The following is a 14,645-nucleotide window of genomic DNA, read 5'->3' on the forward strand; positions in this document are numbered from 1 at the left end:
TTTCAGGTTTTCTTTTTAAAAACATTTCCCAACATAAAACCAATATCTCCTTACAATAATTGATTTTGAGTTTGTGTTTCAAAATAAAATATCATACAGAATGAAATTACAATGTACGATTAATAATTCAGTAATATGAGAGCATTGCTGGGAGGAAGGGCAGGATATAAATCAAATAATAAATAAATAATAAAATTGGTCAGGTGTCTGAGTACTTTTACAAGGCACTGTATAGAAAAATAAAACACAACTACAGTATTGTGCAAATATTTATTTTAAAATCTTGATACTTTGAGCCCATTGTTATCTGTGAATAAAGATCATAATAATCCAGAGGCGGCACTGCCAAACCTTCCAAATCACATTCTGAATACTCCAAACTCCGTCTTCTTGGTGGGTGCATTGAGTGCAGCACTCAGGCTGAGACCCAAAACCAGCCTTGTGTCAGCTGGATCAATAATTCCATCATCCCATAGTCTGAGAGAGACAAAAGAAAAATAAAGGGTTACATTTTTATTTCAAGTGACACAGAATCTGTTCTAGTTTAATAAGCAATAAACTGAACCTTTACCCTAGCCACACTTTGCTATGAGTACTACTATGAATAGTAGTATATAGCTTAAGGTAACATTTAGGGGTGCACTCCAACTTGCATTTACACCAGGCTAGGGGCAGTTCGATGCAGCAGATCTCCAGCCGAGCCAGCTGGGTCCCGGCTCAGCCGACCTATGCCGGCATAAGTCCCTCAGCCCGGCTCAGCCACTCAGCCGAGACTTGCATAAGTGAAGCCGACATAAGCCCGGAAAAGGGGTATTCTGGGTGTGTGTCAGGGGAGGGGCCAAGGTGAGGAGACTTAGGCCACACCTAATTAATGTTCTGAGTGCTCCTACAGGTCCCAATTCAGGCAAAAGTTATGCTGGGGAAAAAGTCAGTCTAAGAAAATAAATGCAATAGAAGTCACTTGAGAGGGCTTACTCCCCTGCAGGGGTTTTGGCAGAGCTTGGAAAAGTTACTTTTTTGAACTACAACTCCCATCAGCCCAATCTAGTGCCCATGCTGGCTGGGGCTGATGGGAGTTGTAGTTCAAAAAAGTAACTTTTCCAAGCTCTGGGTTTTGGGGAGAGTAGGCTTTTACTTTCTGGTCCCTGAGTGCAGCTCCTGGCTGAGCTGGCGTTCAGTCAACCCACAGGCTCCTGAACAGCAAATGGATGCGGCTGAAATTTACACTGGCTTCTCTTGTGCTGGCACCACTTACGCTGGCTTTCCCTGAGTTGGATGCTCTGTCTGTGACCCAGCTACATAAGGAATCTAAACTGGCTATAATTTTCTTTTCCTTTTCATACAGTAGGGCCCCACTTATACGGCGGGTTAGGGACCAGGCTCCCACCGCAAAGCGGAAATCGCAGTAAAGTGGAACCCATTGACTATAATGGGTCGGGTCGCATCGCACGAAAATGCCACAAAATCGGCTTTAAAACGGGGAATTTCCCCTAATTGAAAGCCGCCGCACCAGCAGAACACCGTAAAGCGGTGCCCTACTGTATGTGGATGAAATTTGCATGCAAAGAAGCCCTTCTATAATGGATTATGGCTGCAATCCAATACATGTCTACTCAGAAGTAAGTTCCACTGGGTTCAATGGGGTTTACTCCCAGGTAAGCATGTACTGGACTGCAGCCTAAGCCTGCTAAAGTTGAAGCAGATCCATTCAGGCATTTTAGGCAGGGAATCTTTTAAAGATAAGAGTGTGAGTGTGAGTTAAAGAAACTGTCACTATCTTTTTTATGTTTCCCTAGAACTGGATACAAATTTCAGGCATGGTTACCCCTCCTGAGAGCTGGGATCTCAGAATCCAGTATTCATTTGTTTTAAAAAATACTGCTTAACATAACAAAAATCTCTAAGCAGTTTACATAAAAACAGTAAGAATACAACAATATTCAACAGAATTTACTAAAACCTAGGTAAAACAAAACAAAACTATATACTACCAATAGAACTATTCCACATATATAGGGCACAATCAAAAATTAAACACTGTCAAGGCTCATTGACTTCAGCAGAGAGGTAAGTACATATAGTGATTTATTTTTATACAATATTAATATTTTATAGAGGAAATGTAAATTAGGAATAATTAATGCACTTAGCTTAAATATCAACTAGTTATGGTTTTAGTTTTAAACTCAAAGATATATAAAGTGGTGACAGATTTCTTTGTAATGCTCTGCCAACAATCATTTCATTAATCTCCTTTGTTGAAGAATATTTCCAAGCAGATGAAAACTAATCCCAGTCATAACAAATTCCCTTAAAGCAATGAATTCAAAACTTAAAAAGCAACAAAAGCACATTGCCCCAATGCTGAGCACATCTGTTTATTTAACTTTTAGGTGTTTGACTAGTGTATGGAAACCACTGAGTGCTAGCCAGTCATAAAGTAAAAAAAAAAGATCATACAGATCCTTTATATAGTTTATTTGATTATTATCTGAGAGGACAGGAAGCAGAGAGAGCAGGCTATCTGGAAAAAAATCAAGTGCTTTAGAATATTCATCTGTGAATACAAAGTTAGAATAGGTAGAAATAGGGTATTTTTCTCTGGCTAAAGATTCAAGCCTTCAGCTGTTAATTGTCTGAAGATTATATTTTTAAATCTAATTACAGAGAAAATGTGCAACCCCCTTTCAGAGTGTTAATATTCCTAAAGAACAGGACAAACCTAACTTCATTCTGTACATCAAAACATACTTATGCCAGTCTAATGCTATCAAGGCCTGCAAATGGTTTGGTTTAAGCTTGCTACTCTCACATTATCATAGCAACTGTCTTTGACATGGTTACCTTTTTCAAGCACATTAAAAGGTTATAAAAAGCTTATCACACAGTAATGCTATTTCCAAGCAATGCATTCTCTGCATCCTCACTCTTCTGCATTTATCTTGTAGATTCTGACTTTTAGTGACACATGTCTATGTGACTCCTGGGAGGTATACTGTATTTTTTCAGGCATACAGATGCCCTATAGCCAAATTTTTTCTAATTAACTTGTGGTAGGTCCCCCAAATATAAAAGGACTTGATTATCACATTTTAAAGTACATAAAATAATAACACATTATCATCTAATGTGGGGGGTGCTTAAGGCCAATAAATCTAGAGTCTAAAATTATTTAGCTGCACTAGTATATGGTTAAATTGGGGATAAGCAACACCTGCTTTGGATGGGGTTGTACAATCTTCAAATAATTAGGTTCACAGTTTGGGAATGCACATGGATCCAGCTTTGCTTCTGGATGGCCAAGTGGTGTCTGAGGCTAGTAGCAGTTTGAAGATCCGGTTGCTCTTATGCATATCTTGGTCACATCTAGGTTAACTCCCACAACATGCTCTTTGTGGGGTGGCCTTTCAAAAATGTTCAGAAACTTCAGCCAGTACAAAATAAAGCAGCTAGAGTTGATGGGCAACAGGCTTTCCAACATCTGGCTATATTTTTGTACCATCTTCACTGGTTCCAGAGCTGTTTCCAAGCACAATTCATAATGCTGGTTATGACCATTAATAATTAGGGCACAGGATACTTAAAAGCCCATCTCTTTCTAGGATCCTATCTTTCTGCTCAGGTTTTCAACAGAGGGCCTGCTGCAAGTTTCATCACCAGCTCAGGTAAAGTTGGCAAATGTGAGGCATACCTCATTCATGGTGCCAATACTGAGCTCCTTCTTGATGGCAGTTTTACCTTGTAAAACCCATATTGTTTCAGCATGCTTTTTGCATAGGGAACAACTGAATCAATGTTCCACTCACTCACCAGGTAGTTTTAAGGATTTGTTTAAAAAACTGTTGTGTTCTGTACTTTTTAACTGATTATAGTTTATTGTTTTAACCTCATTCTAGCCTCTTGGGGGTCCTGTTGGAAGGATGGTGCAGAGAGCACTTACTAAATGAATCACAGCAGTATTGCCAAGCTCATATTTTCCAGGATTTGAAGTATATGAGTTTTGTGTTGGGTCACAATATTCACAAATACAAGCCTGGAATTCCTCTTTGATTAAATTCAAACCAAATAAGAATTCTTCTATCAGGATTTTTTTTTTAATTGTTTTAGACAAGCTATCAAAATTAAATGAAAACCTTGACCATAACTGTATGTTTAGAAAACATATTTGGCCCAGTACAATTACCTTTGAAAGTGCATCCTTAAAAAATTGTACTATAATAAAAAAATATCTTTCTATCCTCTATACCTTTGGAATATAGTTTCGTTATGGCAAATAGAAATTTTATTGATAACTTGAAAGATTTTGCACTATAAAATAAAGACTGCTTTCTCCAAATCACTGAGGCTTTCTATCTAGTGAAAACTGCCTTCTGTAGTGGGACAAATCGTTAATTATTGAACAACCTATCAAACCTCATGGTGAGAACATGAATCATATCTCTGCTTGTAAAAAATTCATAACAGGGCCTCTGCATGAAAAGGAAGCAAGTGGCTTGGGAAGAAATCTGCTCATGTCATTTGTTACAAAGTAAACTGATTAAACTCCTTTTAGAGACCTGAAAGCAGATTAATCTAGCTCATTAAAAAGATGTCTGGCAAATGACTTTTGATAATTAAGACCTTTGTATTTGAAAGGTTCTAGTCAGGCACGTTTTATGAGGAAACAACTATGGAGCAGACTACTTACATCCTATACAGAGAATGAGATATAATTTGTATGCAGAACTAATAAAGAAATGTGCTTCCATTAAAAAAATGCTCTGCCTCCCTAGACCCATTTTATAGTTTAAGGGTATCAGTGCCAATATAAGCACTGTGTGCTGCAGTATGGACATACAGAATGATTTGTACAATAATATATATACAAGCACCTAGCAGATGGACCAAACTGTCACCATTAACAGCGCCAGTCACCCACCGCAATTTCTCTCCCCACAATCCCAAATAGATAACCAGCAGTGTCAAAGCCAAAAGAAGAGATAATTTGTTTGGTGCTGTGCATACAGACTTCAAGCCTACTGTCTGGAATTTATACAAGTAGCTACAGGTACTGGATTCAGAGATCCAGGCAGAAGAGCAATGAATAAAGCACATTCAGGCAAGCACAGTTCCTGACCCAGAAAGGAGGTCAAGCCAAAATGTCTTTGCTCTCTCAGGGTACGATCCACAAATATCAATGGAAACAAAAGTCAGGGCTTCATGGAAATTACTACTGCAGATTCACATAGATGCAGGCAATTTATCTAAGATTCAGATATTTGGCCTTACAATAATGTAAAAAAAAATCTTTTATTTGAATTTACACACTAACTTTCTCTTAACTTAATGTCTTTTATAGACTTTATTCTGAACCTTGTAATACGGAAAGCCACAAACTGAGTAATTTTTTTAATATCAAAAAGAACTGGAATTTGTATATTGATACTGCAGCTCAGAAGGCAATAATTTTATTTTGACACACAAGCTGTGCTTCCTAAAACAGAGTTTTACTCACTAGAAATCCCAGGATTAACAGATCCAAGAAACATTTCCAGTTCCACTTAGATGGATGGAAATTTCAAAGCCTATGATCTAAAGTACTACACACAGAATTTGTGTGCGTCCAACAGGCTTTTGGAGGCCTTGCTTCCAATTACTGCACCACCTAAAAGCTGCTTATAACACTCAATGAATCATTACATCATTCAACATAGTGCAAAATGCTGAACTGGAATAGGGAACTGTAAGTGAATTAAGAATATCTTCATGACTTTAATAGCCATTAGCTATAGTGTTGCCAGAGTATTGGGCCCATAGTAATGTCAACTTGGCAGAGGTAATTTTATGTTGAGATGAGTGAAGACGATGTGACAGGCACCTAGTATTGCGAGAGATTAGTCGTAATAGCTGCCTACAGTTGGATGTGGCGGAACATCTGATGCAACACATACAGTATATGAAAACCACAACTGCTGTTGTGTGATGAGCATGAACCTGCAGCAACTCACAGCTGTTTTTCTAATGGAAAGTTAAGACATTATAAAAATATACAGGCATACCCTGCTTTAACGTACACAATGGGACCGGAGCATGTATGTAAAGTGAAAATGTACTTAAAGTGAAGCAATTATCTATGCATGTAATGCACCGCAATCGCCACTAGATGGCAGCGGCATCATGCCATTAAGTGTCCGTAATTGCGAAGCACGCATATGTTAAGCAGGGTATGGTGGTGTATGGAGCATGTACGTTAGAGCGAGGTGACGTTAAGCAGGGTATGCCTTTATAAAAGTGCTTGAAACGGCTTTAAATATGCCTGAAATGCTTTGATATAGTGTTTTATTCTATGAGCACAGGACCATAAGACTACAAGTAATAAACAGTATCTGGACAATAGACAAGGAAAGACAGTGGGTGCTCCTGGGGCTTCACGATCGTAGTTGAGCTTTATTATTTATGTATACTCTTAGCTTATATAATTATACAGGAGATAGTTATGCCTATATATATATTCAGGGAATTCATGAAATATGACTAAAACTTATTAAGATAAGGCAGAGGGCTCAATGTCAGGGCGGACATGCCGAAACAAGTTAGGAAATGCTTGTGGTCAAACTTTGCCAGACCGTCAACGGCTCTGGGATGGAAAACAACAAGTGGAAAGGAGAAGTTAACCAATAGTAACTGGTCTTGCAGTCAAGACCAGCTGACACATTCTGTGACTTTTGTGATAAACAACTATGTCACTTAAGTGGAACTGGCTGGGTTGGCTTAACTGGAATAAGGGGAGGATTTTTACCAAAATCCAGGGGTTGTACTTCGGGAGGCTTTAAATTGTAGCCAATCAGTTTATAATACCTAGCTTGAAACTTGATGAATATTGATAGGTTTGATGAATAGTGAATACTATAAAAGAGGCTTCCCCACCACTCCTTGGTCACTCAAGCCTGTATCCATGCTGTTCTGCTGGGTGAATTAGGGTGTGGTCCTTCACTGGCAAGTTCCCTTTCCCTTTTCCCTACTTGAAGAATTTTAAGTATAGTTATTCCAGTAGCATCGCTGAAAGAATGGAATGCATATGTTCCTTGCCTTCAATATCACAATAAAAATTTCTTGCTGTATGCCATTGTCTGATTCCTTGGCATTGTTAACTCTTCGAAGAGTAAAGTGGGAGGAAGGAATGACTGTTGGTGAGGCGCAGGCCAGGGTTGCTATGGCCTCTGGATCAGCAACAGAGCTTCTTTAAGAAAGTGGAATGTACATCTTGAGGGTTGTCGAGAATTGTCTGTCTGCAGAGTGTCTGAGTTGGTCTGGGAGATGTATTTGCCAATCCCTAACACAACTTTGAGACAAGTGTGGGTGCTGATACATTGAGGTCACACTCCTCATGCCTAGAATGGTCAGTATTCTTTTAGCACCTTTCAGAACTGAGAAAGTCCAATTAGATCAGTGGATACAAACTACTGGGAATTTCTGTGCAATTCCAGTTGTCATCTTATGTAAGTCCTATCCCTGTCAATGGGATTGCATAGGAAATATTGCCAATGGTCCCTATTTTTAAAGCAATTTAGTAATTTAGTTATTTAGTAATGGAACTGAAGAACAACAGAGATACTTTATCATTGAAAAGGTCAAGCACCACATGGGTAGAAGCAGACCAAATATGTCTGAAATGCTCTGGCTCAGAGATCTCAAATTTAGGAATCAAAAGAGATGGAACAGCTCTAATAGACTTTTCTCCAAATTACTGAACATTTCTAGTTATAGGGCAAAATCTTTAAAGGTCCACAGTTAAAATAACCTTTGTGCAACCGCTAACTAACCTACTGCTCACAATACCAGCATTGGAAAGAGAGATGTTTCTTGTATAACAATTCTGCAATACTGCATGCTTAGAAATCCAATTATTTTTCAGTCCTTTAGCACATACAAAACTTTTTAAACGGTCTCCAGTCACTGTATCCAAAAGGAACACACAGAGAGGAAGAAATACCTCCATATTTATTTATTTATTGCATTTGTATACTGCCCCACAGCCGAAGCTCTCTGGGTGGTTTACAAATATTAAGGATTTGGTCTAAACACATACAGTTTGACAACTTCTTTAATGTAATTAGTTAACTGAAAAATTTTCTTGACTCCAGTATAATCCAATAATAAAATATAAAAACAGATATATCTATTTGTCCCTTCTGCCTCAGGGAGACAGGGACATAAAACCAGATCCTCAAGCAGTTTAACCACACAGTTTTTCCACCTGAACTGCAAAACCCTGATTCATACTTGTTGTAAGGCCCATCTATATTAAAGACCATGTATTTTCAACTGACGCTGATGGTGAAGAGTACAAGGCAGGCTACTACACAGGTAAGTCAGTGGGAACTGAGTAATTAATAAATACTGGTGGCGTTCATGGTTGAGCACTCCGAGAATAGGTCTCAGTGAGCCTCAGGACTGCATGCTCTCTCTTCTTCTGCTATGGTTGTGAAACCGTAAATGTCTTCTTTCGATTAATCACAATTTAGCATGTTGTCTGAACCCAATGAAACTGCAGTTAATCTTAACTAGACTTGTTGACACTGGCCACATTAATAAACTATGGCTTAAAGCTGGCTTATTTCAACTAACCATAGTTAAGTTTAACCATAGTTTGTAATGGTTCACACAACATGGCAAGCTGTAGTAAACCTCCTTGGCAGTTGTGTAGGAAAAGGAGAGGAGAAAGAAGGAACAAGTAAGCCCAAAGCTTACTACAACTTGCTCTCATACTGCTAAACTACGGTTCACAGTGACATGCAATCCACCTTTCTGTGTCAACCTTCAAGAAAAAAAATCATTTTAGGTCATTGTAATTGTTTTGTGTTGGCATAAGGTCAAAAATGATGAACAACAGGCATTTAAATTCACATTTACTAACACTTTTTAATAAGTCAGAATGATCACATTTACGAACTGGTAATTCAAATTCAAGTAAAATCTATCCTCTGTGGCAACCAGTTTTATTTGCTTTTCGGAAGAGAAAGCTCTAGCATTATTCACAGTCTATGGTGGTTCAAATGTGCTTCTTGAATTATTTATTTCTTTATTATGTATTAGATTTATATCCCGCCCATCCTCACAGTAGGAGCCCAGGGCAGCAAGCACTAAAAACACTCTAAAACTTAATAAAAACAGACTTAACTAAAACAACCATTAAAAACATATCAAAACAAAACATCTATAAATACATTTTAAAGCAAAGCTTTAAAAACATCCTGTTTAAAAAAGCTTTAAAAAAGCATTAAAAAGCCATTTCAACACAGACGCAAAGTGGGATAAGGTCTCTACTTCAAAGGCTTGTTGAAAAAGGAAGGTCTTCAGTAGGCGCCAAAAAGATAACAGAGATGGTGCCTATCTAATATTTAAGGGGAGGTAATTCCAAAGGGGCGGTGCCACTATACTAAAGGTCCGCTTCCTATGTTGTGTAGAACGGACCTCCTGATAAGCTGGTATCTGCAGGAGACCCTCACCTGCAGAGTGCAGTGATTGACTGGGTACATAAGGGGTAAGACAATCTTTCAGGTATCTTGGTCCCAAGCTGTATAGGGCTTTGTACACCAAATCCAGAACCTTAAATTTAGCCCGGTAGCTAATAGGTACCCAGTGCAATTCATTCAGCAGCGGGGTGACATATTGGTGATACCCTGCCCCAGTGAGCAGTCTCGCCGCTGCATTTTGCACTGGCTGCTGGATCAACCTCAAAGGCAGCCCCACACAGAGCCCATTACAGTAATCCAGCCTGGCGGTTACCAGTGCGTGGACAACAGCGGTCAGGCTATCTAAGTCCAGAAATGGCTGCAGCTGTCTTAACAGTCTAAGCTGGTAAAAGGCACTCCTAGACTCTGAGGACACCTGGGCCTCTAGCAACAAATGGATCCAGAAGCACCCACAGACTAGACCTGCTCTTTCAGATAGGAATGACCTCATCCAAAGCAGGCAACTGACCAATTATCTGAACTCAGGAACGACCAACCCACAGCGCCTCCATCTTCCTAGGATTCAGTCAGTTTATTGACTGTCATCCAGCCCACCGACGAGTCTAGGCAACAGTCCAATGCTTGCACGGCCAATCCTGATTCAGATGTTACAGAGAAATAGAACTGGGTATCGTCAGTGTACTGCTAACAACTCACCCTAAATCTCCAGATGACTACTCCTAAGGGCTTGATATAGAGTGCCTTACAAAAGTAATCAGACCCCTGACCAATGCTCTCATACTACTGAGTGACAAATGGTAGACTGTAATTTCATTCTGTATGATATTTTATTTTGAAACACTGAAATTCAAAATTATTGTAAAGTGACATTGGTTTTGTTGGGAAATGCTTGTAAGAAACAAAAAATTGAAACGTGTTGCTTGCATAAGTATTGAATCCCTGTGCTCTGGAAGCTCTGTATTTTGCTCCATCCATTTTTCCTTCAACTTTAACAAACGGGCAGTGTTAGGTTTGTGCCACACATAGAGCTTTGAGTTTTGGCCAAAAAGCTCTATCTTGGTTTCATCTGACCACAAAACCTTTTCCCACATCGCAGCTGGGGCACTCTCATGCTTTCTGGTAAACTCTAGACTTGCTTTCAGATGGTAGTTTTTCAGTAATGGCGCTCTTTCTTGCCACCCTCCCCTACAGCCCAGTGTTATGCAGAGCTCTTGATATGGTTGACTGGTGCACCATTCCTCCACTCCCAGCCACTGAACTCTGTAGCTCCTTCAAAGTGATTGCTGGCCTCTCTGTGGCTTCTCTCACAAGTCTCCTTCTCGTTTGAGCACTGAGTTTTGAGGGATGGCCTTTTCTTCACACTGCCTGGGTGGTGTGATGCAGCTTCCACTTCCTGATTACTGATCCAACTGTGCTCACTGGGATATCCAAACACTTGGATATTATTTTGTTCCCTTTTCCTACTCTATGATTTGTATTACATTATCTCTCACTTCTATGATTTGTATTACATTATCTCTCAGGTTTTATCCTGACCATGTGACAGCAACTTTAATGCTTCACAGATGGAGGCCAATGGTAAGGTAATTGTGTCATCGATAGGGCAATTTCTTTCATCTGTGTAAACTGTGAACTTCTACAGCACAGGGGTTAAATACTTATGCAAGCAACATGTTTCAGTTTTTTATGTTTCTTCCAAACATTTCCCAACATAAAACCAATGTCAGCTTATAATTATTGAGTTTGAGTTTTTCAAAATAAAATATACAGAACGAAATTACAATGTACCATTTGTAATTCAGTAATAAGAGAGCATTCGTCGGGGATTTGATTACTTTTGTAAGGCACTGTAGATGCTAAATAGCATGGGGGAAAAGATGGTACCCTGCGGCACCCCACTGCCAGCAAACCAAAAGACAATCACCCAATGCTATTCTATGGAAACAACCCTGGAGGTAGGATCAGAACCACTGTAAACAGTGCCTCTGATACCCATATCACTAAGTCTGCCCAGAAGGATATCATGGGCAATGGTATCAAATGCCACCAAGAGATCAAGTAAGAATAACAAGGTCACACTCCCCCTGTCCTTCTCCTGATGGAGGTCATCCATCGGTGACTACGGCTGATTCAGTCCCATAACCAGGTCTGAACCCAGACTGGAATTGGTCAGGATAATCTGTTTCATCCAAGAGTACTTGCAATTGCTGTGCCACAACCCTCTTGAACACCTTCCCTAAAAAGGGAGTATTTGTGACCGGGAGGTAGTTGTCACAAACCAATGGGTCCAGGGTGGGCTTTTTCAGAAGTGATTGGATCACTGCCTCTTTCAGGGCAGCTGGAACCACTCCCTCCAACAATGACATGTTGACCGCACCCTGGATCCACTCGGCCAAATCCCTTGACAAGCTTTAATAAGCCAAGAAGGGCAAGGGTCGAGAGGACACATTGCTGGCCGCATCGTCACAAACACCTTGTCCACATCATCAGACTGCATCAGCTGAAACCGATCCCAACAAGTTACAGCAGATGTTGCACTGGACATCTCACTGGGGACTACAGTAGATGTGGATGGGACATCAAAATTACTATGCAGGCGAGCGATTTTACCTTCAGAGTGCCTTGCAAACAATTCACAGTGGACCTCCGAAGTGGACAGACCTTAGAAAGGACCATTTTCAATACAGAAAAGCTTTACTGGACGGCTACTTGAGGATGCAATGGTGGCAGAAAAGTGGGCTTTCTTCACTGACCTAACTGCCACGCAGTAGGCATGGTTATGGTATTTTGCTCGGGCCTGATCAGCCTCGTAGCACGTCTTTCGCCACTTGCGCTGTAGCCGTTGTCCAGCCTGTTTCATTGTCCTCAGTTCACTGGTGTACCAAGGTGCAAACCAGGCTCCACAGTGCCAGAGAGGGCGCTCAGGAGCATCCGTGTTAAGAGCCCAACATACCTTGTTGTTCCATAGCGTGACAAGGGCTTCAACAGGGGCACCTGTTCTATCTACTGGGAATTCCCCCAGGGCATTCAGGAATCCTGTGGATTCCATTAGTCTCAGGGGGTGGACCATCTTAATCTATCCACCATCCCTGCAGGAGAGGATTGGAGCCGTAAGTCTAAACTTCACCAGGAAGTGGTCCGACCATGACAATGGGGTGACATCCACTCCCCCTATCTCCAGAACACTCCTTCCTCCATTTGGAGCAAAAAGCAAGTAGAGGGTGTGCCCTGCCCTATGCGCCAGGCCGGTGACAACTTGAGACACAGCCCCATAGTCATCATGGAGACCATGAAGTCCTGAGCTGGAACACTAGAGGCAGCCTCAGCATGGACACTGAAATCACTCAGGACTATTGTTCTGGGCTCCTCCAATACCACAGCTGAGACAGACTCTGCCAGCTCGGTCAGAGAAGCTGCCTCGCAGCAGGGTGGACCGTACACCAACAGCAACCCTATTTTACTGTCTCCTTGGCCCCACACCAGGTGCAGGCCCTCATAGTCAGCTCCAAGACAGAATGGTTTAGATGGAAGTTCCATAGACCACAGCAACTCCTCCCCTGTCCCTGCAGCCTGTGCTGGTGTTGCACTGAGTATCCAGGTGGGCAAAGCTGGGTCAGATCAACTCCTCCCAGCTCATCCACTCTAATTATCATCGATAAGATGTGGGCTTACTAATATTACTCAATAAAAACTTTAAAATGACATTATAAATACCTACTATGCTTTACTAATTTTAAGAGAGATGCTTGTTGCCCTCATGCCTTATACAATACAAAATAAACCATTTCAATTTATCTCTAATGGCTCATAGAAAGCCAATATGGTCCAGCAGATAGGAGTACTGGGCTTGATCCCTGGAGATCAGACTTCATATACCCCTCAGGTACATGGAATTATCTTAAGCGGAGTTACTATCTTTTACCCCAAGTATCTCATCTGTAAAATGGGAGTGTTGATGATTTACCTCACAAAGCAATTTTGTAAATTCACAAGACTGAACATTTTGCACATTAAAAATGCTTAACAGCTAGTAATAAGGGGCACAATCTGACCAAATTTCTGTTCCATTAATGGAAAAGCAATGCATTACCTGGATGACCCTTGTGACAATATGACAGTTTAGCAACTTAGGCTTTATCACAATAACCAATATGGAAAGCAAAGCAAAACACCATGTAAACTTGTATGTTACCGTGCGCTAGAGTAGTAAGGATTTCCTTCCTCTTCAAACCTCTGGATGATTGGCTCCTTCAGAGCTTTTTCTTCCTCTTCAGATAACTAGTGAATGGATATGGGGAAAAGTAAAAAAAAATTGTTTGCAAGAGGTGCGTGTCTCCACTTCTATGTATTAGCAAGAGATTAGACATTAGCTGCATTTGGGTCATAGGTCAGGCTCACATATCTTCCCCTCCTCCCCCAACACCTGGTTGAGAAGTCATATTCCTGATCCAACAAGCATTCTTCCTTCTTTTCTCATATGCCTGGCTTCACAGAAGACTTCTACATTTGTTAAACCACAGGTTAATTTGACATCTGTAGGTAAGTAGATTCCTACAAAGCAGGAGTGCATGTAAAGAGGGGAGGGGGAGCAGTGCGCAAGACAGGCTACATCTCTCTATTTATTGGAAACTATTGCCGAAGATACTCCAAGTGAAGAAAGTTCTACAGTGTTACAAATTAGGGGAAACAAGGCAATACTCTTACTAGTATAGTCTTTAAAAGGAAGAGAAATATCAACATTCAGAACAGGTGCTGTGTTCATTTTCAACATTAACAGAAGCCCACACTAAAGTAAAACCTGCCAATCTTACCGCACGTCCCTTAATTTCCCTCCCCCACTTTAATCCCACCCCCACGACTACTCAGTAGACTGAGGAGCAAAAACCTGGAAAATAATTTAATTTCCACACTTCTTGAGCCTATGCACTGCAGAAGCCATTTCGCAGCCGCTGCCATGTACTCCTAACAAGATGACGAATTATTTTTTCTGCAACAAATCCTGTTCCTGTTCTTGTATGCACTTTAATTCTAGACCTCAGCTTCTAGATCTCATTAGTGGTGCAAAAAGCTCTCACCGCTTTATTGCCTTGACATTACGTAAGAGGGAGGAAGGGAGGGAGGGGGAATGGTTAATTCTTTCCCATTTTTTAATCTCCAGGCAAATCTCTGCTGCAAACTGTTCACTCAACC

At 40.6% G+C, this 14,645-nt stretch overlaps 1 protein-coding gene across 1 annotated transcript in view; it reads right to left on the bottom strand.

Moving 5' to 3' along the window:
- Positions 1-256: 256 nt before the first annotated feature.
- The window catches only part of MCCC2 (methylcrotonyl-CoA carboxylase subunit 2), a 74,759-nt gene continuing 60,370 nt past the window's right edge, over positions 257-14,645 (bottom strand). The window contains exons 16-17 of the mRNA XM_061621295.1: positions 13,648-13,733; positions 257-477 (exon numbers count right to left, since the gene is read on the bottom strand). Coding sequence (XP_061477279.1) covers positions 360-477; positions 13,648-13,733 — 204 coding nt within the window. The 3' untranslated portion in view covers positions 257-359. The remainder of the gene's footprint in view (positions 478-13,647; positions 13,734-14,645) is intronic.

Source organism: Rhineura floridana, chromosome 1 (genome assembly GCF_030035675.1).
Source record: "Rhineura floridana isolate rRhiFlo1 chromosome 1, rRhiFlo1.hap2, whole genome shotgun sequence".
Lineage (NCBI taxonomy): Eukaryota > Metazoa > Chordata > Lepidosauria > Squamata > Rhineuridae > Rhineura > Rhineura floridana.